Here is a 23,756-nt window from a genome sequence, read left to right on the forward strand (position 1 = left end):
TAAAGGGTCACTTCCGGTATAAAACGAAAAATCTTCAAAAATTTATATTTGCTAAGAAAAACATAGGACAGTAACGGTATGTTCACACATAAATTGTAGTTACCCTGTGTATATGTGGTTTTTTTTTTATTTAGGGTCAAAGGTCATTAAGGGGCCACTTCCGGTATAAAACTAAAATACCTTTAAAATGCTTCTTCTCCCACAAATTACGTAGGACAGTGACACCACTTGCACACATGCATTGTTATTACCCAGTGTCTATGGGGTCCTCACAGATTTGGGGTCAAAGGTCATTAAGGGGTCACTTCCGGTATAAAACTAAAACCTTCAAAATTTTTTATTTGCTAAAAAACATAGGACAGTAACGATATGTTCACACATGAATTGTGGTTACCCAATTCATATGTGGTATCTTTTTATTTTGGGTCAAAGGTCATTGAGGGGTTACTTCCGGTCTGAGACGAAAACCTTCAAAATGCCCCTTCTGCCACAAATAACATAGCAAAGTGGTGCCACGTGCACCCATACATTGACATTAGCCACTGTCTATGGGCGTTTTTATATATTTTGGGGTCAAAGGTCATTAAGGGGTCACAACACGGCTGTGTTCGTGGTCTTATTTTAAATTTTTTTTTTGCAAATTTGACGTTTTGACCTCCTTAATGACCTTTGACCCCAATATAAAAAAAACCTCATATACACCACGAAAATGCATTGTTACAATTTAAATTTAAAAATCTACTATGCTTAGTTATGGAGATAAAATTCTTGAAGTTATTTAGCTTAAAACCGGAAATGACGTCTAAATGACCTTTGACCAAAAAAATAAAAAATACCGTGCATACATCGGGTAACACTAATGCATATATGAAGTTTATATTACTCTGGTCTGGTTATGTTTTGAGATAAAAAAAAATGAACATATTTGATGATTTTTGGTTTTTGACCGGAAGCGACCCCTTAATGACCTTTGACCCCAAAACTGTACACACGCCAAAGACCCTGGTTAGTAGCAATGCATGTGTGCTAATGACAACACTCTGCTATGTAATTTGTAAAAACAGTGATTTTTTGAATATTTTTAGCCTTTAGACCGGAGATGACCCCCTTAATGACCTTTGACCCAAATTCTGTGAATAATTTATAGGCACTGGATATAGCCGATGCATATGTGTAAGTGACATCAACGTACTATGTAATTTGTGGCAGAAGAAGCATTTTGAAGATATTTGGTTTTATACCGGAAATGACCCCTTAATGACCTTTGACCCCAAATTTGTGAATATCCTATAGACACTGGATATATGTGCAAGTGACGTCATTGTAGGATGTAACATGTAGGAGAAGAAGCATTTTGAAATTTGTTGCCAGAAGAAAGAAGAAAGAAGAAAGATCCGATAGCATCACAAGACCTAGCCGGTGTCCCGGCTAGGTAACTAGATATATTGCATCCTTAGTAAGGCTGCGAAGTCTAGCCGTGACCTTGAAATGACATCTGATGACCTTGAAATGACCTTCACCACATTTTGCATCATATCCACATAACATACACTAATTTTCATTCAAATTGAATAAACTTTGTAATTTGACCCCTTTTGACCTTTAGTTGACTTCTGGTGACCTTGAAATGACCTCCAATATATTTTGAATCATATCAAGATCACATATACTAATTTTCATCTAAATTGGACAAATATTAGAAATTGACCCCTTTTGACCTTTCGTTGACCTCTGGTGACCTTGAAATGACCTCCAATATATTTTGAATCATATCAAGATCACATATACTAATTTTCATTTAAATTGGACAAACTTTAGAATTTTACCCCTGTTGACCCCAAACAGACCCCTCCCCCATGTTTAAGCCAAATCTGATTACAATCGTATATGAACATAATGCTAGAGCCCTTTTGGCATTATTCTGATGATCACAGCACGTAATATGCAGAAAATATTGAATTTTAAAGTGATTTTCAGTAATCAACCATTTTTGTCCCCTGTTTGACCTTGAACTCAAAATCTGTGAGGACCCCATAGACACCAACTAATGTCAATGCATATGTGTCAGTCGCATCTCTGTACCATAGAATCTGTAGGAAAAGAAGCATTTTGAAGGTATTTGGTTATGTGCCGGAAATACCCCTTAATGACCTTTGACCCCAAATCTGTGAGGACCCCATAGGCCCCGGCTATAGCCAAGGTCAATGTATAAATCTCATTACTGTACCATGTAATCTGTAGGAGAAGAAGCATTTTTGGTAAAAATCACATTTTTAGCCAAAATTACTCATGCATGACGTTTGACCCCAAATGGGTCATGTCAAATGTAAAGGCTGGGGTAGTGGAGCTTGTGCCCAAGTTTGGTCATAATCGGTCAAATAATAAAGGAGCTAGAGCAAATTATGTTAAATGTTGACAGAAAGAAGAAGAATAAGCTGTGGTCTAACCCACGAACACAGCCGTGTTGTTACCCCTAATGACCTTTGACCCCAAAATATATGAAAACGGCCATAGACATTGGCTAATGTCAATGCATGGGTGCATGTGGCACCACTTTGCTATGTTACTTGTGGCAGAAGGGGCATTTGAAGGTTTTTCGTCTCAGACCGGAAGTGACCCCTTAATGACATTTGACCCTAAATAAAAAAATACCACATATGAATTGGGTACCTACAATTCATGTGTGAACATAACGTTACTGTCCTATGTTTTTCTTAGCAAATAAAAAATTTTGACGGTTTTTCGTTTTATACCGGAAGTGACCCCTTAATGACATTTGACCCCAAATAAAAAATACCACATATGAATTGGGTACCCACAATTCATGTGTGAACATACCGTTACTGTCCTATGTTTTACTTAGCAAATAAAAAAATTTGAAGGTTTTTCGTTTTATACCGGAAGTGACCTTTTAATGACCTTTGATCCCAAATCTGTGAGGACCCCATAGACACTGGGTAATAACAATGCATGTGTGCAAGTTGTGTCACTGTCCTACGTAATTTGTGGGAGAAGAAGCATTTTAAACGTATTTCGTATTATACCGGAAGTGGCCCCTTAATGACCTTTGACCCTAAATATAAAAATACCACATATACACAGGATAACTACAATTTATGTGTGAACATACCGTTACTGTCCTATGTTTGTCTTAGCAAATAAAAAAATTTGAAAGTTTTTCGTTTTATACCGGAAGTGACCCCTTAATGACCTTTTGACCCCAAATCTGTGAGGACCCTATAGACACTGGATAATAACAATGCATGTGTGCAAGTGGTGTCACTGTCCTACGTAATCTGTGAGAGAAGAAGCATTTTGAGTTGAAATCACGTTTTTGACCCCTATGACCCCTGCGTGACCTTTGACCCCACGAGTTTCATATGACATGTAGGGGCATGGTCAATGATGGTTATGACCAAGTTAGGTCAAAATCGGTGTAAGCATGTAAGTGCTAGAGCAAATGAAGTGGTCGGCAGAAAGAAGAAAGAAAGAAGAAAGAAAGAAGAAAGAAAGAAGAAAGAACCTGTAAGAAAAAGATACAGCCGTGACTAACGTCACGGCTGTGTAACTAGACTTAAGCTGTGGTCTAACCCACGAACACAGCCGTGTAGTTACCCCTAATGACCTTTGACCCCAAAATATATGAAAACGGCCATAGACATTGGCTAATGTCAATGCATGGGTGCATGTGGCACCACTTTGCTATGTTACTGGTGGCAGAAGGGCATTTTGACGGTTTTTCGTTTTACACCGGAAGTGACCCCTTAATGACATTTGACCCCAAATAAAAAAATACCACATATGAATTGGGTACCCACAATTCATTTGTGAGCATACCGTTACTGTCCTATGTTTTTCTTAGCAAATAAAAAAAATTGAAGGTTTTTCGTTTTATACCGGAAGTGACCCCTTAATGACCTTTGACCCCAAATCTGTGAGGACCCCATAGACACTGCGTAATAACAATGCATTTATGCAAGTGGCGTTACTGTCCTACGTAATTTGTGGGAGAAGAAGCATTTTAAAGGTATTTCGTTTTGTACCGGATGTGGCCCCTTAATGACCTTTGACCCTAAATAAAAAAATACCACATATACACAGGGTAACTACAATTTATGTGTGAACATACCGTTACTGTCCTATGTTTTTCTTAGCAAATAAAAAAAATTGAAGGTTTTTCGTTTTATACCGGAAGTGAACCCTTAATGACCTTTGACCCCAAATCTGTGAGGACCCCATAGACACTGGATAATGGCAATGCATGTGTGCAAGTGGTGTCACTGTCCTACGTAATCTGTGAGAGAAGAAGCATTTTGAGTTGAAATCACGTTTTGACCCCTATGACCCCTGCGTGACCTTTGACCCCACGAGTTTCATGTGACATGTAGGGGCATGGTCAATGATGGTTGTGACTAAGTTACGTTAAAATCGGTGTAAGTATGTAAGTGCTAGAGCAAATGTAGTGGTCGGCAGAAGAAGAAGAAAGAAGAAAGAACCTGTAAGAAAAAAGACACAGGCGTGACTAACGTCACGGCTGTGTAACGAGATCTGATTGGTTGCGGTCACCTGCGACCGCGAGCACAGCCACCAGGCGGTTTTGTTGATAACCGGAAGTGATCCCTTAATAACCTTTGACCCCGCAAAATATTACATACTGCTCAGGATGTCATAAGGAATATTCCTGGTGAATTCCAGCTTAATCGGAATTTATAAATGGATTTTGATTTTTTTTAAATTTATGATTGACCTTTTGACCCTCTTAATGACGTTTGACCTCAATGAAAAAAAAACCTTATATACACCGACAAAATGCATTGTTCCAATTTTAATTTAAAAATTCTACTTTGTTTAGTTGTCGAGATAAAAATTCTTAAAGTTATTTAGCTAAAAACAGGAAGTGAACCCTTAATGACCTTTGACCCCCAAAATAAAAATACCGTGCATACATCAGGTAATACCAATTCATGTATGATGGTTATATTGCTCTGGTCTGTTTACATTTTGAGATAAAATTTTTTTTTAATTTTTGATAATTTTGGTTTTTGACCGGAAGTAACCCCTTAATGACCTTTGACCCCAAAACTGTAGGCATCCTAAAGACCCTAGCTAGTAGCGATGCATGTGTGCTAATGGCGACTCTCTGCTATGTAATTTGTAAAGACAGTGATTTTTTGAATATTTTTACAAATTTTTCATACTTTTTACCGGAAGTGACCCTTAATGACCTTTGATCCCAATTCTGTGAAGGACTTTTAGACACTGGTAATAGGCGATGCATGTGTGCAAGTGACGTCATGGTGCTATGTAAAATGTGGAAGAAGAAGCATTTTTAGTGAAAATCACGTTTTTGGTCATTGACCGGAAGTGGATGATCTTTGACCGGAAATTGATCATGTGACATTTGTAGCAAGTGCCAGTGATGAGTGTGTCTAAGTTTGGTTGAAATCCATGAAAGTATGTCGGAGCTAGAGCAATTTGTAAATTTCAAGAGGGGGGGTCTGCAAAATGTTGACAGAAAGAAGAACGCGGTAAAAACAATGCACAGCGCCGATGGCGGCTGTGCAAGAAGAAGAAGAAGAAGAAGAAGAAGAAGAAAGAAACTACTGGGAAACAGGAGTCTAGCCGCCGCTCGGCTAGACTAAGAAGAAGAAGAAGAAGAAGAAGAAGAAGAAGAAGAAAGAAACTACTCGGAAACAGGAGTCTAGCCGCCGCTCGGCTAGACTAAGAAGAAGAACTAGATATGGTTGCGGCCGCCTGCGACCGCGAGCATGCACAACCGCCAGGTATTTTAGGGGGGGGGGGGGGCGATGCAAAATAAAAAATGACCCCTTAATCTGTGAGAACCGGAAGTGATCCTTTAATTACCTTTGACCCCGCAAAAATATAACATAGTGCTTAGGATGTCATAAGGAATATTCCTGGTGAATTTCAGCTTAATCGGAACTTATACATGGATTTTGATTTTTTTAAAAAATTTATGATTGACCTTTTGACCCCTTAATGACTTTTGACTTCAATGAAAAAAAAACCTTATGTACACCGACAAAATGCATTGTTCCAATTTTAATTAAAAAATTCTACTATGTTTAGTTGTCGAAATAAAAATTCTTAAAGTTATTTAGCTAAAAACAGGAAGTGACCCCTTAATGACCTTTTGACCCCAAAATAAAATACCATGCATACATCAAGTAACACTGATATATGTATGATGATTATATTACTCTGGTCTGTTTACATTTTGAGATAAAATTTTTTTAAACATTTTTGATAATTTTGGTTTTTGACCGGAAGTAACCCCTTAATGACCTTTGACCCCAAAACTGTAGACATCCTAAGGACCCTGGCTAGTAGCGATGCATGTGTGCTAATGGCGACTCTCTGCTATGTAATTTGTAAAGACAGTGATTTTTTGAATATTTTTTACAAATTTTTCAGACTTTTACCGGAAGTGACACCATTAATGACCTTTCATTCCAATTTTGTGGTATAACTTTTAGACAGTGGCTATAGATGATGCATGTGTGTAAGTGACGTCACGGTGCTATGTAATATGTGGGAGGAGTAGCATTTTTTGTGAAAATCCAAGTTTTGGCCATTGACCGGAAGTGGATGACATTTGACCGGAAGTTGATCATGTGACATCTGTGGCACCACCAAACGGTTCTACTGACCAAATATGGTCAACATGCCTGAAAGCATGTGGCTACGATGGCTGATTATGATGTTGACAGAAGAAAGAAAGAAAGAAAGAAGAAGAACTAGATATGGTTGCGGTCGCCTGCGACCGCGAGCATGCACAACCGCCAGGTATTTTAGAAGGTATTTTGTTTAACACCGGAAGTGACGCCTCATAACCATTCCTGGTGAATTTCAGCTTAATCGGAACTTATACATGGATTTTGATTTTTTTTAAATTTATGATTGACCTTTTGACCCCTTTAATGACCTTTGACTTCAATGAAAAAAAACCTTATGTACACCGACAAAATGCATTGTTTCAGTTTTAATTAAAAAATTCTACTATGTTTAGTTGTTGAGATAAAAATTCTTGAAGTTATTTAGCTAAAAACAGGAAGTGACCCCTTAATGACCTTTGACCCCCAAAATAAAAAATACCATGCATACATCATGTAACACTAATTCATGTATGATGGGTATATTACTCTGGTTTGTTTACATTTTGAGATAAAAAATTTGTAACTTTTTTGATAATTTTGGTTTTTGACCGGAAGTAACCCCTTAATGACCTTTGACCCCAAAACTGTAGGCATCCTAAAGACCCTAGCTAGTAGCGATGCATGTGTGCTAATGGCGACTCTCTGCTATGTAATTTGTAAAGACAGTGATTTTTTGAATATTTTGTACAAATTTTTCAGACTTTTACCGGAAGTGACCCCTTAATGACCTTTGATTCCAATTTTGTGGTATAACTTTTAGACACTGGCTATAGATGATGCATGTGTGTAAGTGACGTTACGATGCTATGTAATATGTGGAAGAAGTAGCATTTTTAGTGAAAATCCAAGTTTTGGCCATTGACCGGAAGTGGATGACATTTGACCGGAAGTTGATCATGTGACATCTGTGGCACCACCAAACGGTTATACTGACCAAGTATGGTCAACATGCCTGAAAGCATGTGGCTACGATGGCTGATCATAGTGTTGACAGAAGAAAGAAAGAAAGAAGAAAGAAGAACGCGGTAAAAACAATGCACATCGCCGATGGCGGATGTGCAAGAAGAAGAAGAAGAAGAAAGAAACTACTGGGAAACAGGAGTCTAGCCGCCGCTCGGCTAGACTAAAGATGTTTTATTTACCAACTCCTATTTTCACCAAGAAAAATTGTCTATAATAAGATAGCATTGAGGTCCAACGAAGATCGTAGGGGCCTACTGAATCATCAGCTACATATATACGAAAATATTCCGCTGGAGGTGTTAAAATTTTCTTCGGAAGCCCTAAATGCAATCTTCAGAAAATAGGAAGCAAAAAAACACGAAACATATTAATGTTCCAAATAACATTGCCTTACACGTGTTGTAGATGATTATTCAGTACGGCGCAAAAAGGCAATTCGAATTGAACGCGCGCTTTAGAAACAAGTCGGCAACAGGCCGAATGCAAAGCTATAAAGAAATGTTAAAATGACGAAGCTGACCAAAATTTAAAACCGTACTTATATAGCAGAGCCTATCAGGAACATGAAGGAAAAAATGAGAAACAAAAATGTCAAACATGGTTGGTATTAAAAAACAAAACAATGATGATTCAATTAGCAAGAACTTATCTTTTGTCTTACATGATCCCGCCGTAATTGCTATCTTCAGTAGATAGTCAAAATGATAGTCATGAAAAAATCATTAAGAATAAAGAAAAAAAATTATATACGAAAAGATGTTTTTAACAGACTCCGTTGGAGGTATTAATTATTTCTTTTGTAGGCCCTAAATACAATTGAATAAACCTGGATTTTGAAAAACCTGTTTTTTCGAACGAAAGACCAGGTTTGTCGACAAAAAACCTGGAATGTCTGTTCTATTGTGCAATGTATTTGCCACAGACGCGCATGGGTGTTAATCCCGGGGACAGGGGGAGGGATATGTGCCCCCACACCTTGCGGCAAAATTATCCATATTTTGCTCTTATAAGCCACTGAAAAATCAGGCTGAGTGCCATACAAATTTCAAGCCGGATTGGCGCTATTGTCGTAAAATGGGCGACTACTTTAAGGGGGTACTACACCCCTGTGGTAAATTTGTGACTATTTTGCATTTTCTCAAAAACTAATCACACACTGGTAACAAAAGTTATGTATATTATTGGGACAAGGAATCCAATTACTACACTGAAATTTCAGTGACTCAAGACAAGCGGTTCCGTATGTATGATAGGAAATGATGTACATCCTAGCGGTACCTTATTTCGTATCATAAATAACGAATCGCTTGTCTGAGTCACTGAAATTCCAGTGTAGTAATTGGATTCCTTGCCCCAATAATATAACTTTTGTTACGGTACTAGTGTGTGATTAGTTTTTGAGAAAAATGCTAAAATAGACATAAATTTATCGAGGGGTGTAGTACCCCCTTAATAGGGCGCAGAACGTATCTCCCAGACACATTTGTTTATGAGATTTGATTATTACATGCATTTTATCAATTTAATTTATATACAAAAATAACAAATATCGAAGAAAAATCAAGTGTTTGCTTAACCAGTACTCTTTCTTTTTGTTTCGATAATTGTTTATTGTCTTTATAACATCGGAAATTAAGCCATACATAGAGCGTTAAAATCAAACAACATTATAATAAATATAATACAATACGATTTCAAAGAATGATCCTTTTGTTGTGAAAATAGTTAGGGACTGTGCAATAATCATGTGTACCCCCCGCGGATGGTCAATTCTCAAGATCTTTTTAGCCGTGCCAAAAATCGTTTGCCCCTCCCTTTTTGACGTGCCATCCCCACCCCCTTTTTGACGTGCCAAAATATCCTACTCCCCTTTTACACATGCAAGATTTGGGGGGAACCAAATTAAAAACCTTAAATTGTCTTATCATAATTATAATGCGAGTGTATGAATAATGAGGCGGGATCAACAGAATATACGTTATAGACTATTATTATGCCAATATTGTGTTCACTAATATATGTTTAACGAAATATTCTGGAAATTAATGATTAAGGGTGAGAAGGGTTTGTACCCAAGTCTCCACATACATAAATGACAGTCAGTGAAAAGAATCTGCTGACCATCCAGGATTTGAACCTGGGATCTTTATTGAGCCTGAGTCTGAGCTAGAATACTTTGGTCTGAGTATTCTAAGAAAAAAACAGGCCCTACTCATCGGACTAGTCTGGCGTAGGTTACCATGGTTACTTTCTGGACAGCTGGATCGTGGACTGAACCAGACCATCTGATATTGCCGTTGGGACAGAGAAAATCCTATGGGAACTAAAAGCTATTACAAAGAAGACGAAAAACTTAGATGGCCAGGGAAATGTATCTATGGTAGCCACACATGTTAATCATTGGCAGGATTGACAAGAAAGCGGATTATCCCAATGTTTTAATTATAACCACCGCAATCAAGCAGTCAAGTTAGCTCAATCGATAGGGCGTTCGACTATATGGTGCGAGAGGTTGCGGGTTCGAACCCTGGCGGTGCCTATTACGCTCTCGTGGAAAAATTGAGTTAGCTTGAAATTCCCCTGGACAAGGAACTCACTGCTAATTTGTCTCGTTGTAACCCGTACGAAACTCGGGGAGCTGATCCTGGTTGCGATGGTTATTTGTGGAATGTCTAGGGTGTGCGCTCTTGAAGCAGATTTGATGATTAATCAATTAAAGATTATTTTGAAGTTATATTTTGTTATCCGTCTATTTCTGTTCGAGTATTCAGCGAGTTTTTCCCCGTCTAACTGTGAGATCCATTGGCCATGTATCTGGTATGAGTTCTAAAACCAAATAACTGGCTAGTGGATTTCATATCAGTTTAGCTTCATATCATAAGCATAATTATGTGCCTATTAACGAGTTGCTCAGACGAATTTTTACGTTAGTTTGTTAAACTTGTTCATTATTTTCGTTCTTGTCTGAGTCCGAGCAACTTGTTAATAGGCACATATACGAATGTTTACGGTATTATACTTCTAAAATTATTATTGTTTGTTATTAGTGGTTAATATTAATTTGTACAGATTTAGCCTTTCTCGTCCAATATCTACAAAATTCCTGATTTGGACATAATAATGATCATGCTCTTTACATAGAATAAAGTTGACAATAATTGTTCTTGAGTTTACATCATAGATTCTGAAGTATTTATGCCTTCTCCGTCAGATGGTGTCCATCGCTGATATAGTCCTTTCAATCCTAAAATACGAATGAAATTCTGGCGGTAACGATTGTGCAATAACGCATACAAAAACGGATTCAATGTCGAGTTGCACCATAGTAAGTTATTAGTAAACTCCCAGACGCTATCGGGTACACATGACTCGCAGAAAGTGCCCAAGATTACCGTTATGTAGTATGGCAGCCAACAACATATGAATATTCCAATGAGTACACCTAACGTAAACGCAGCCCGTTTATGCTTTTTAAATTCTTTCTTTTCTTGAACTGGACTTGAGTGCTCCGTGTGGATGTCATCATCGTCTGGTGGTGCCACAGGATCAGGCATCGGCCCTACAGCGTTATTCGGTCTACTCATTGAATTAATCGGGTCTGATTTTGAGCGGACGAACTGTTGCGAACGTTCCTTTATAATTCTGTAGATTCGATAATTTAGACAATCAATGACAATTAAAGGTAGGACGAATTCAATGATGATCAGGAAAATGTTAAAACCCAAATTATAGACGGACTCCATTTCACATTCTTCTGTGTAATCAATATTCGTTTCTCCACTAATAACTGACCACAAGAATGTCACTATGGTATAGAAAATTATACAAAACAACCAAGCGCTTCCAAGCATTAACCGAACTTTTGTTTTTGTTAAAAATTCTTGATAAGCTAACTTTTTAGTCACCAACCAATATCTATCAAGACTAATCATACCCATTGTCAGTACTGACATGTAAGATGCGGTATAGTCAATGACAATCCATATTTTACAAAATGTCTCTCCAAAAGGCCAGCCTTCATTAACAATCCAAGCGGTGTTAATAGGCAACACGCATAGGCCAATCAGAAAATCTGACACTGATAAATTCAGGATGAACCAGTTTCCGCGATTTATTCGTAGTCTCCAATCAGTCGCAAATGAGATCATGACCAATAAATTTCCTATTAGAGTGACAAGAATAATGACCGACATTGTCAAGCCAACAGTAATTTTCCAGCTCAGTGGTTTAGGCGATTCATCTTCGTAATGAGATGAGTATGATGCATCTTCGATGGCAGTGAAGTTAGATTCTATCTTCACCTGGTTACCACCCATTTTAATGTGTTGCCATAGAAACGTCAGAAGATATGTTAACGTTTTCAAACATCAGGGTAATTACGGTGAGCAATCAAACGCGTCAGCTGTAAACGGTGTTCTCCATGCATCATCTGCAAAATAAAGATGAAAATGTGAGAGTCAAGTTTGCTTGAAATTGTTGAAAAAGTTGAAGATAGAAGAATATGAGATTTCTTTACTAGCAGAATTGTATACCAAAATAGACCAGTACATATTGAAATGTGTATCAAATAATGAGCCATTTCATTTTCGTTTCTAGCATTCTTGACCTTAAGATCTCAGGAATTACATGAAATACAAGCCTACCAGTACAGGTTTTTTTTTATTTCCTTAACATAGATACTTAATGTTATTGTTTTAATTTGCATATCTCAAAACTCTTTCAAATAGAGCTATAAATCATTAAATGTTTGATTTTATTATATCATTTCAATAATTCTCTATATGAAAGGGACAAATGTAGATGAGAAAAGGACGGAACAAACGCTAATTTAAAGAGTTCAATAATTAACAAGAGATTTTCATTAAGAAATGGAAAAAGAAAATACAAATACATTACATAACAAGCAAATTGCAATCAACAAGATCACTTTAGCCTGACCTTAAAAGCAAAATAAAATGCTCTCAATTATTGTTTCGGATCTCCAATATATTCTAATTGTTCACTTTTATCCACTTTAATTCGCCCTTTGTGATAACAACTAACAAATAATGGATGTATTGCACGACCATGGCGACGCAGATTAAAATAGTATATTAATGTTAAAAATAAGCGCACTATTCGATGAATACTGCCCCAATGAATTTGGTATTATATAGTGCAACGTGATTGCAAACAGCTAACGAGGTTTGATAAATTAATGTGTTGCTGAAGTTCGAGGTAATCAACAAAGCTTTAATAATGTTGTACTAGTGTTGCACAAGCTGCAACCTTAAGGAATATACATAAAAATAGATACAGGTCCTAGAGCTTCCAAGCTCATTCAGCTTCATTCATCGACATCAATTAAGAATAGAATACATATAATTGCTTTGATCGTCCAACCCAACGATAATTTGTTACAAACTAAAAAACATAATGTAAGAGCCCGCAAAGGTTGTTATTATTATTACAGATACAGTGCGATGTTGTGTGTCAGCAACTGACAAATTACTTGTAAGTCTGGTGTTTTGAGACCTTTGAAAAGCAATATGTGTTTTAAGCTTCAAAATCAATGTGACATTTCCCTCTAGTTGCATTTATTATTCTGTGGATAACCAAATTGGCAAAATGCATGATTATAATAGCAAATTTATTTTAAAGACGTATATGGTGGATAATTACTTCGCAAAAAATACATTCTTCAATGTGATCGAAATTGACCATATGTTTGTATATATGTAATAGGGCTAAGATATTCCTCTCAGAATAGAGAATGACGAAATCTGGAGAATTTCCTTAATCAATAAAACCGGCACAGAATATGAGACCCATTTATGAAACAACGTGAAACAATATTGTCATTTAATCTGATCGAGTGAAAGGGCCTATTCTTGGTTCCGCACGTATAGAAACTGTTATAGTGCTGCTACGTGATTATTGAGTAGTCAATGAGTTGTTTATTGTATTAGTAATAAATATATATGCACGAGTCTTGAATATACCCGGAAAGAAAATCAGGATTAACTTAATGAAGTGCACATTGTGTGTGCCCAGAGCCCGTGCCCAGAGTCTGAATCTATATAGCTATAATTTCCACAGTTGATGCTGCGAGTTGTTGCTGCAACAGGAAAAATTACATTACAAACGGAACTTGTTCAAGGCTTGTGCGTACAGAGTGTGGGCGATGTATGCGAGATCGAGAGTGAAGGACGGGATTGGTGTGAGTGGGATCTATATACATGTTTTTTACTAATAAATAAATAACTTCATAAGAAATATTTCTCTAGAAATCAGGTCACATGAAAAAGAACACTTATTTTGCTTCATAACATATTTTGAATATGACCAAAAAAGCTTAATAGTATTCAAAATAATCACGAAATTCAGATTGACATTATTAAGTGCAGACTGTTTCGTGCCTAAAGCGGTAGTTACTGAACTACCGGTTTAATTCATGGTTTAATTCGCTCGAATAAAACCTGGTGGGAACAGTGCAGTCTTGGTGACGATAAGCTGAATATGTTTGATTTGAATTTAAATGACACAAACGACCTATTTCGACACATGAATTCAGAAAGTCGTATATATTGTTAAAGCTGTCTCGTGCACATAACCTATTGTAGAGTCTTTGGATATTGGCATTTGAGGAAGAGCATCCCAGCAAACACAAAACGTTTCATTTTCGTTTAGGTACTTTTTGGCCTTAAGACCTCGGGACTTACATGGAATACAATACCAGTGCAGTGTTGTTAATTTCATTAATAATTAAAGATAGATCCCGACTTAATGTTATTGTTTTAAAATCCATATCTCAAAACTCCGTCAAACAGAGCCATAAATGTTTGATTTATTTTATTATCCATTTCAATTCTCTTATAAAAGAGATAAATGTAGAATGGAAACGGGACTACGCTAATTTAAAGGGTTTTGTGATTAACCAGATATTTATAAAAGAAACACCGATGTACAAATATATTACATAGCAAGCCAATTACAACCACAAAGTTATACAGGTCGCCTTATCCTGACCTTAAAAGCAAAATAAAATGCTCTCAATTATTATTTCGGATCTCCAATATATTTTAATTTTTCACTTTTATCCACTTTCATTCACCCTTCCTGATTATAGCAATTAACAAATAATGAATTTATTGCACGATACGTAGCTCTATACCCTTAAAAGTATATTAATATTAAAAAATAAGCGCAACATTCGATGAATACTGCTCGGCTTTTGCAAATTAATATCACGAATGAATTGCCCCCAATGAATTTGGTATTATATAGTGCAACGTGATTGCAAACAGCTAACGGGGTTTGATTAATTGCGCAGTATGCGTTGCTGAAGTTGGAGGTAAGCAACAAAGCTGTAATAATGCCATATAAGACTTAGTGTAGCACAATATCTCATTGACTTGGCAGAGACACTTATATTTTCCTATAACAACCCTTAATTGAAGTCTTGAAGGAGATACAAAAACACACCATTGATACATTGACCGCTGGAATATTGACACAGTCATGTCCTTCACAAATTATATACATCAAGTCCTAGAGCTTCCTAGATCATTCAGCTTGATTCATCGACATTAAGAATAGAATATATTATATAAGCTCTTAATTGCTTTGATCATCCAACCCAACGTTTATTTGATCAAAAAACATTCAGTAAGACTGGAGCCCACAAAGAAGTTGTCATTATTAGTAGTAGGTATATCACCTCAAAAATAAGGGCAGCAGAAACACGTTATTTAATGTTTCTACATGAATGACCTTTATTAAAGCATCAAAATCAAAAACCGAATTGAAATCGGTCAATGCATTGTGACGTAGTGTCAATTTTAAGATGCTCATAAATGGAATGCAAATCTGCCACAAATTGCTATAATGACAAAATTGGCACATTTCGAGATTTTGAAGGTTTATTTGGACACTTGCTTGAAAAAGCAACGTTAATTTAAGTATAACAGGTTAATTGCCTATCTTTTTAAACTTCGTCAAAGAAAACAAAATTAAAAAATCTATCATTGAATAATTATAATAAATTAACCAAATATACTATTTTAGCAATTCCGGCCAATCTGCAGACAAATAAAAGTTAAAAAAATTACTAAGTTCAGCTAATTAATATGCAAAATTGATGCCAAAAGAAAACCGTACATGATATCAGGGTGCGGTTTTTTCACAAACATATGTATACAAAGTTCTTTCAATTGATAACAAAAAATACACAAAAGTAATCAATTATGCAAATTAGCTTATTACAGCTAATTATGTATTCATGATATTATTATGTAAATTAGGCATGAGTAATTTTGGTTTTTTTTCGATGTTTAATGAAAGTCTTTTCATTCATCATGAATTTGTCAAGTATGAACCTGTTATGATGTTGAGTAAAGAATCTGCAGTTAATTACTTTAATATAATACAAAAAAAAACTTTGACATTTTGACGGTGTCTGGAATAGAATTTTCATTTTTTTGTAAATATGGTATGTGTCACCATTGCTCAAAGCCAAATCCGAAAAGTAAAAATAAAAATTCATTTGCAATGATACTTTAAATTAACATTTTGTTATCTGGATTAACATGGGAAGAGAAACGGTAAACGGAACAGCCCCTCTATTATACCGCGTATACAAAAATGGTGTGGCCTTGGACACACACAATGGCTTAGAGCTATTGTGGTTTGGAATATTACTACCTTTAAACTCACTTAAAAAATGTTTTGTTTCAAATCGTTTTCCTCAAGTGTGCCATTTGTTGTCGACGGAAATAATTTACATGCTTAGAAAGATTAGTATTTCAGCTAAATGGTGGTAGATCTTGATTTTTCAAAACGCCTATATTTATTGATTTATGAGGGATCTTCAACAATCCATAAAAATAGGTAGTAGCTCTTAAACGAAGCAATATTTATTTTTTTTAAACCGATGGTAGTCACAGAAAGGTTTCACACACCATATATCAAAAATTCAAACAATTGTGATAAATAGCACATATGAGGAAATTAATTTTTCGGCATGGATGTTTGCCAAAATTGAACAACTTTCATGCGCGCGCTTTTCAATTTACTGTTATGCTTGCATGCACAGTGTGGCAGAAGTATTGTGCAGCCACTGTGACATGCCTATATTAGTAATTAATAATACAGATAAACTACAGATACTGTACGATGTTGTGTGACAGCAACTGATGAATTACTTGTAAGTCCAGTGTTTTGAGACCTTTGAAAAACGATGTGTCTCATGCAAGCTATGCTGTAAAATCAACAAGACATTCACCTCTAGTGAATCTATATTCTATATGGATATTGGCAAAATACATGAATATAACAGTAAACGATTTATTTTTAAGAAGTGTACATGGTGTATGGTGGATTATTATTTCGTCCAAATGAAATGGTAGATTAAATGCATTCGTCGATATAATCGAAATTGACAACAGGTTTATATATATGTATGTAACAGATCTAAGATATTCAACTCAGAATAGTGAATGACAACCTTTTCAGAATCAGAAATCTGGACAATTTCCTTAAGGTTATACGATGTATTGTTGGTCGAAGCAGCAGAAAAAAGAGTAGTTCACAGCATCTTGCGAATGGTAGTGAGCTTTAGCAAAAATTGCATTGTTCAATTCATAGCGAGCGTGTAGAAGAATTCAAATATCACAGATATACTTTTGTAGGTCCTGTGGTTCTTGAGTTACGTTGTAAAGAGGGCTAAAACAACAACACTTTTGTAAAACGTACATAACTCATTAACAACAATAAATTAAGCAAGTTTTCAAAGTATATCATTTTTAGAATTAACTTTTGCAAAACACCAAAGTTTTATTTTTCAATAATATATTGATTCAGATAATGAAAATCAATTTTTTTGGCTGCTTTGACCAACAATACCTTGTATACCCTTAAACAATACCGGCACAGAATATGAGACCCATATACATGTATGAAACAACGTGGAACAATGCCATTAAATCTGATCGAGTGAAAATGTCTATTCTTAAAGGTACCATACGTATAGAAACTTTAATAATGTTGCTACGTGGTCATTGAGCGTATGAATGAATTGCTTATATTGTCTTAATAATATAACCTGAAAGACTTAAGGTTAGCAATATTTTAAACTGTTGCGATTTAGTAGTTTACAGCATCTTGCGATTGGCAGTAAGCTTTGGCAAAAAATGCATCAATTTCATAGCGAGTGTGTAGAAGAATTCAAATATCACAGATTTAGCTTTGCAGGTCATGTAGTTCTTGAGTTATGTTGTAAAGAGGGCTGAAACAACAAAACTTGTGTAAAACGTACACAACTCATTAACAACGATAAATTAAGCAAGTTTTCAAAGTATATGATTTGTAAATGAACTATTGCAAAACATCGAAGTGTTATTTTTCAATAATATATTGATTAAGATAATGAAAATCAATTTCTTTTACTACTTCGACCAACAATACATCGTGCGTGTACCCTTGATGAAGTACCGTACATATTGCGTGTCCCCATAGTGTGAATCAAGATTATAGTCATTAATTTCCACAGTTGATGCTGCGAGTTGTTGCTGCAACAGGAAAAATTACATTACAAACGGAACTTGTTCAAGGATTATGCGTACAGAGTGTGGGCGATGTATGCGAGATCGAGAGTGAAGGACGGGATTAATTGGTGTGAGTGGGATCTATATACATGTTTTTTTACTAACAAATAAATAACTTCATAAGAAATATTTCTCTAGAAATCAGGTCACATGAAAAAGAACACTTGTTTTGCTTCATAGCATATTTTGAATATGACCAAAAAAGCTTAATAGTATTCAAAATCACGAAATTGAGATTGACATTATTAAATTCAGACTGTTTCGTGCCTAAAGCGGTAGTTACTGAACTGAAGTAATATAACAAATTCATCCATGGTTTAATTCGCTCGAATAAAACCTGGTGGGAACAGTGCAGTCTTGGTATAAGCTGAATATGTTTGATTTGAATTTAAATTACACAAACGACCTATTTCGACACATGAATTCAGAAAGTCGTATATTGTTAAAGCTGTCTCGTGCACATTACCTATTGTAGAGTCTTTGGATGTTGGCATTTGAGGAAGAGCATCCCAGCAAACACAAAACGTTTCATTTTCGTTTTGACACTTTTTGGCCTAAATACCTCGGGACTTACATGGAATACAATACCAGTGCAGTTTTGTTAATTTCATTAATAAAGATAGACCCCCACTTAATGATATTGTTTTAAAATCCATATCTCAAAACTCCGTCAAACTGAGCCATAAATGTTTGATTTATTTTATTATTCATTTCAATTCTCTTATAAAAGAGATAAATGTAGAATGGATATGGAACTACGCTAATTTAAAGGGTTTGTGATTAACCAGATATTTAAATTATAAAAGAAAGATCGAAGCACACATAACTATATTACACAGCAAGCCAATTACAACCATGAAGTTATACAGGTCGCCTTATCCTGACCTTAAAAGCAAAATAAAATGCTATCAATTATTGTTTCGGATCTCCAATATATTTTAATTGTTCGCTTTTATCCACTTTCATTCACCCTTCGTGATTACAGCAATTAACAAATAATGAATTTATTTCATGACACGTAGCTCTATACCCTTAAAAGTATATTAATATTAAAAATAAGCGCAACATTTGATGAATACTGCTCGGCTTTTGCAAATTAATATCACGAATGAATTGCCCCCAATGAATTTGGTATTATACAGTGCAACGTGATTGCAAACAGCTAACGGGGTTTGATTAATTACGCAGTATGCGTTGCTGAAGTTGGAGGTAAGCAACAAAGCTGTAATAATGCCATATAAGACTTAGTGTAGCACAATATATCATTGACTTGGCAGAGACACTTATATTTTCCTATAACAACCCTTAATTGAAGTCTTGAAGGAGACACTAAAATACACCATTGATACATTGACCGCTGGAATATTGACACAGTCATGTCCTTCACAAATTATATACATCAAGTCCTAGAGCTTCCTAGATCATTCAGCTTGATTCATCGACATTAAGAATAGAATATATTATATAAGCTCTTAATTGCTTTGATCATCCAACCCAACGTTTATTTGATCAAAAAACATTCAGTAAGACTGGAGCCCACAAAGAAGTTGTCATTATTAGTAATTAATAATACAGATAAACTACAGATACTGTACGATGTTGTGTGACAGCAACTGATGAATTACTTGTAAGTCCAGTGTTTTGAGACCTTTGAAAAACGATGTGTCTCATGCAAGCTACGCTGTAAAATCAACAAGACATTCACCTCTAGTGAATCTATATTCTATATGGATATTGGCAAAATACATGAATATAACAGTAAATGATTTATTTTTAAGACGTGTACATGGTGTATGGTGGATTATTATTTCGTCCAAATGAAATGGTAGATTAAATGCATTCGTCGATATAATCGAAATTGACAACAGGTTTATATATATGTATGTAACAGATCTAAGATATTCAACTCAGAATAGTGAATGACAACCTTTTCAGAATCAGAAATCTGGACAATTTCCTTAAGGTTATACGATGTATTGTTGGTCGAAGCAGCAGAAAAAAGAGTAGTTCACAGCATCTTGCGAATGGTAGTGAGCTTTAGCAAAAATTGCATTGTTCAATTCATAGCGAGCGTGTAGAAGAATTAAAATATCACAGATATACTTTTGTAGGTCCTGTGGTTCTTGAGTTACGTTGTAAAGAGGGCTAAAACAACAACACTTTTGTAAAACGTACATAACTCATTAACAACAATAAATTAAGCAAGTTTTCAAAGTATATCATTTTTAGAATTAACTTTTGCAAAACACCAAAGTTTTATTTTTCAATAATATATTGATTCAGATAATGAAAATCAATTTTTTTGGCTGCTTTGACCAACAATACCTTGTATACCCTTAAACAATACCGGCACAGAATATGAGACCCATGAAACAACGTGGAACAATGCCATTAAATCTGATCGAGTGAAAATGTCTATTCTTAATGGTACCATACGTATAGAAACTTTAATAATGTTGCTACGTGGTCATTGAGCGTATGAATGAATTGCTTATAATTGTCTTATTAATATAACCTGAAAGACTTACGGTTAGCAATATATTAAAACTGTTGCGATTTGGTAGTTTACAGCATCTTGCGATTGGCAGTAAGTTTTGGCAAAAAATGCATCAATTTCATAGCGAGTGTGTAGAAGAATTCAAATATCACAGATTTAGCTTTGTAGGTCCTGTAGTTCTTGAGTTATGTTGTAAAGAGGGCTGAAACAACAACACTTTTGTAAAACGTACACAACTCATTAACAACGATAAATTAAGCAAGTTTTCAAAGTATATGATTTGTAAATGAACTATTGCAAAACATCGAAGTGTTATTTTTCAATAATATATTGATTAAGATAATGAAAATCAATTTATTTTACTACTTCGACCAACAATACATCGTGCGTGTACCCTTGATGAAGTACCGTACATATTGCGTGTCCCCATAGTGTGAATCAAGATTATAGTCATTAATTTCCACAGTTGATGCTGCGAGTTGTTGCTGCAACAGGAAAAATTACATTACAAACGGAACTTGTTCAAGGATTATGCGTACAGAGTGTGGGCGATGTATGCGAGATCGAGAGTGAAGGACGGGATTAATTGGTGTGAGTGGGATCTATATACATGTTTTTTTACTAACAAATAAATAACTTCATAAGAAATATTTCTCTAGAAATCAGGTCACATGAAAAAGAACACTTATTTTGCTTCATAACATATTTTGAATATGACCAAAAAAGCTTAATAGTATTCAAAATCACGAAATTGAGATTGACATTATTAAATTCAGACTGTTTCGTGCCTAAAGCGGTAGTTACTGAACTGAAGTAATATAACAAATTCATCCATGGTTTAATTCGCTCGAATAAAACCTGGTGGGAACAGTGCAGTATTGGTATAAGCTGAATATGTTTGATTTGAATTTAAATTACACAAACGATCTATTTCGACACATGAATTCAGAAAATCGTATATTGTTAAAGCTGTCTCGTGCACATTACCTATTGTAGAGTCTTTGGATGTTGGCATTTGAGGAAGAGCATCCCAGCAAACACAAAACGTTTCATTTTCGTTTAGACACTTTTTGGCCTAAATACCTCGGGACTTACATGGAATACAATACCAGTGCAGTTTTGTTAATTTCATTAATAAAGATAGACCCCCACTTAATGATATTGTTTTAAAATCCATATCTCAAAACTCCGTCAAACTGAGCCATAAATGTTTGATTTATTTTATTATTCATTTCAATTCTCTTATAAAAGAGATAAATGTAGAATGGATATGGAACTACGCTAATTTAAAGGGTTTGTGATTAACCAGATATTTAAATTATAAAAGAAAGATCGAAGCACACATAATTATATTACACAGCAAGCCAATTACAACCATGAAGTTATACAGGTCGCCTTATCCTGACCTTAAAAGCAAAATAAAATGCTATCAATTATTGTTTCGGATCTCCAATATATTTTAATTGTTCACTTTTATCCACTTTCATTCACCCTTCGTGACTATAGCAATTAACAAATAATAAATTAATTTCATGACACGTAGCTCTATACCCTTAAAAGTATATTAATATTAAAAATAAGCGCAACATTTGATGAATACTGCTCGGCTTTTGCAAATTAATATCACGAATGAATTGCCCCCAATGAATTTGGTATTATACAGTGCAACGTGATTGCAAACACCTAACGGGGTTTGATTAATTACGCAGTATGCGTTGCTGAAGTTGGAGGTAAGCAACAAAGCTGTAATAATGCCATATAAGACTTAGTGTAGCACAATATATCATTGACTTGGCAGAGACACTTATATTTTCCTATAACAACCCTTAATTGAAGTCTTGAAGGAGATACAAAAATACACCATTGATACATTGACCGCTGGAATATTGACACAGTCATGTCCTTCACAAATTATATACATCAAGTCCTAGAGCTTCCTAGATCATTCAGCTTGATTCATCGACATTAAGAATAGAATATATTATATAAGCTCTTAATTGCTTTGATCATCCAATTGATCAAAAAACATTCAGTAAGACTGGAGCCCACAAAGAAGTTGTCATTATTAGTAATTAATAATACAGATACTGTACGATGTTGTGTGACAGCAACTGATGAATTACTTGTAAGTCCAGTGTTTTGAGACCATTGAAAAACGGTATGTGTCTCAACTTAATTCGCTGTAAAATCAACGTGACATTCACCTCTAGTGCATCTATATTCTATGGATAACCAAATTGACAAAATACAATAGTAAATGATTTATTTTTAAGACGTGTATGGTGGATTATTATTTCGCCCTTAAACGAAATGGTAGATTAAATGCATTCGTCGATATAATCGAAATTGACGATAGGTTTGTATATATCAGATCTAAGATATTCCTCTCAGAATAGAGAATGGCAACCTTTTCAGAATCTGAAATCTGGAGCATTTCCTTAATCAATAAAACCGGCACAGAATATGAGACCCATTTATGAAACAAAGTGGAACAATGCCATTAAATTTGATCGAGTGAAAATGTATATTCTTAATGGTACCATACGTATATAAGTTTTAATAATGTTGCTACGTGATCATTGAGCGTGTGAATGAATTGCTTATTAATCTTATTAAGGGAGCGATCGTTATTTATGGCAGGGGGGGGGAATGGGTAAATTTAGGGGGGAACCACTGAAATTTTTTTGTGATCTTGAGGGGGGAACCTGAAATTTTAGTTGAACCAGGAGGGGGATTGTTAAATTTTAAATGGAGAAAATTGGGAAAACAAGGGGGAACGCGAAAATTTTGAGCGGACGCGAGGGGGAACGCGAAATTTTTGTCGATATTTTTGCCAAAACACCCATTCCCCCCCCTGCCGTAAATAACGATCGGTCCCTAATATAACCCGACAGAAAATCAGGATTAATTTAAGGTTAGCAATATTTTAAACTGTTGCGATTTGGTAGTTCACATCATCTTGCGATTGGTAGTGAGCTTTGGCAAAAAATGCATTAGAGTCAAGCGGTAGCATGACCAGCAAGTTTTAAAAAAAAC

The 23,756-nt window shown here is 35.4% G+C and overlaps 1 protein-coding gene across 1 annotated transcript in view; it reads right to left on the reverse strand.

Annotated features, from left to right (window-relative positions):
• Positions 1-10,599: 10,599 nt before the first annotated feature.
• Positions 10,600-23,756, reverse strand: part of LOC140138434 (5-hydroxytryptamine receptor 4-like) — a 44,895-nt gene continuing 31,738 nt past the window's right edge. The window contains exon 2 of the mRNA XM_072160329.1: positions 10,600-12,069. Within this exon, the coding sequence (XP_072016430.1) occupies positions 10,811-11,956 (1,146 nt within the window). The 5' untranslated portion in view covers positions 11,957-12,069 and the 3' untranslated portion in view covers positions 10,600-10,810. The remainder of the gene's footprint in view (positions 12,070-23,756) is intronic.

The sequence above is a fragment of the Amphiura filiformis genome, chromosome 17 (genome assembly GCF_039555335.1).
Source record: "Amphiura filiformis chromosome 17, Afil_fr2py, whole genome shotgun sequence".
Lineage (NCBI taxonomy): Eukaryota > Metazoa > Echinodermata > Ophiuroidea > Amphilepidida > Amphiuridae > Amphiura > Amphiura filiformis.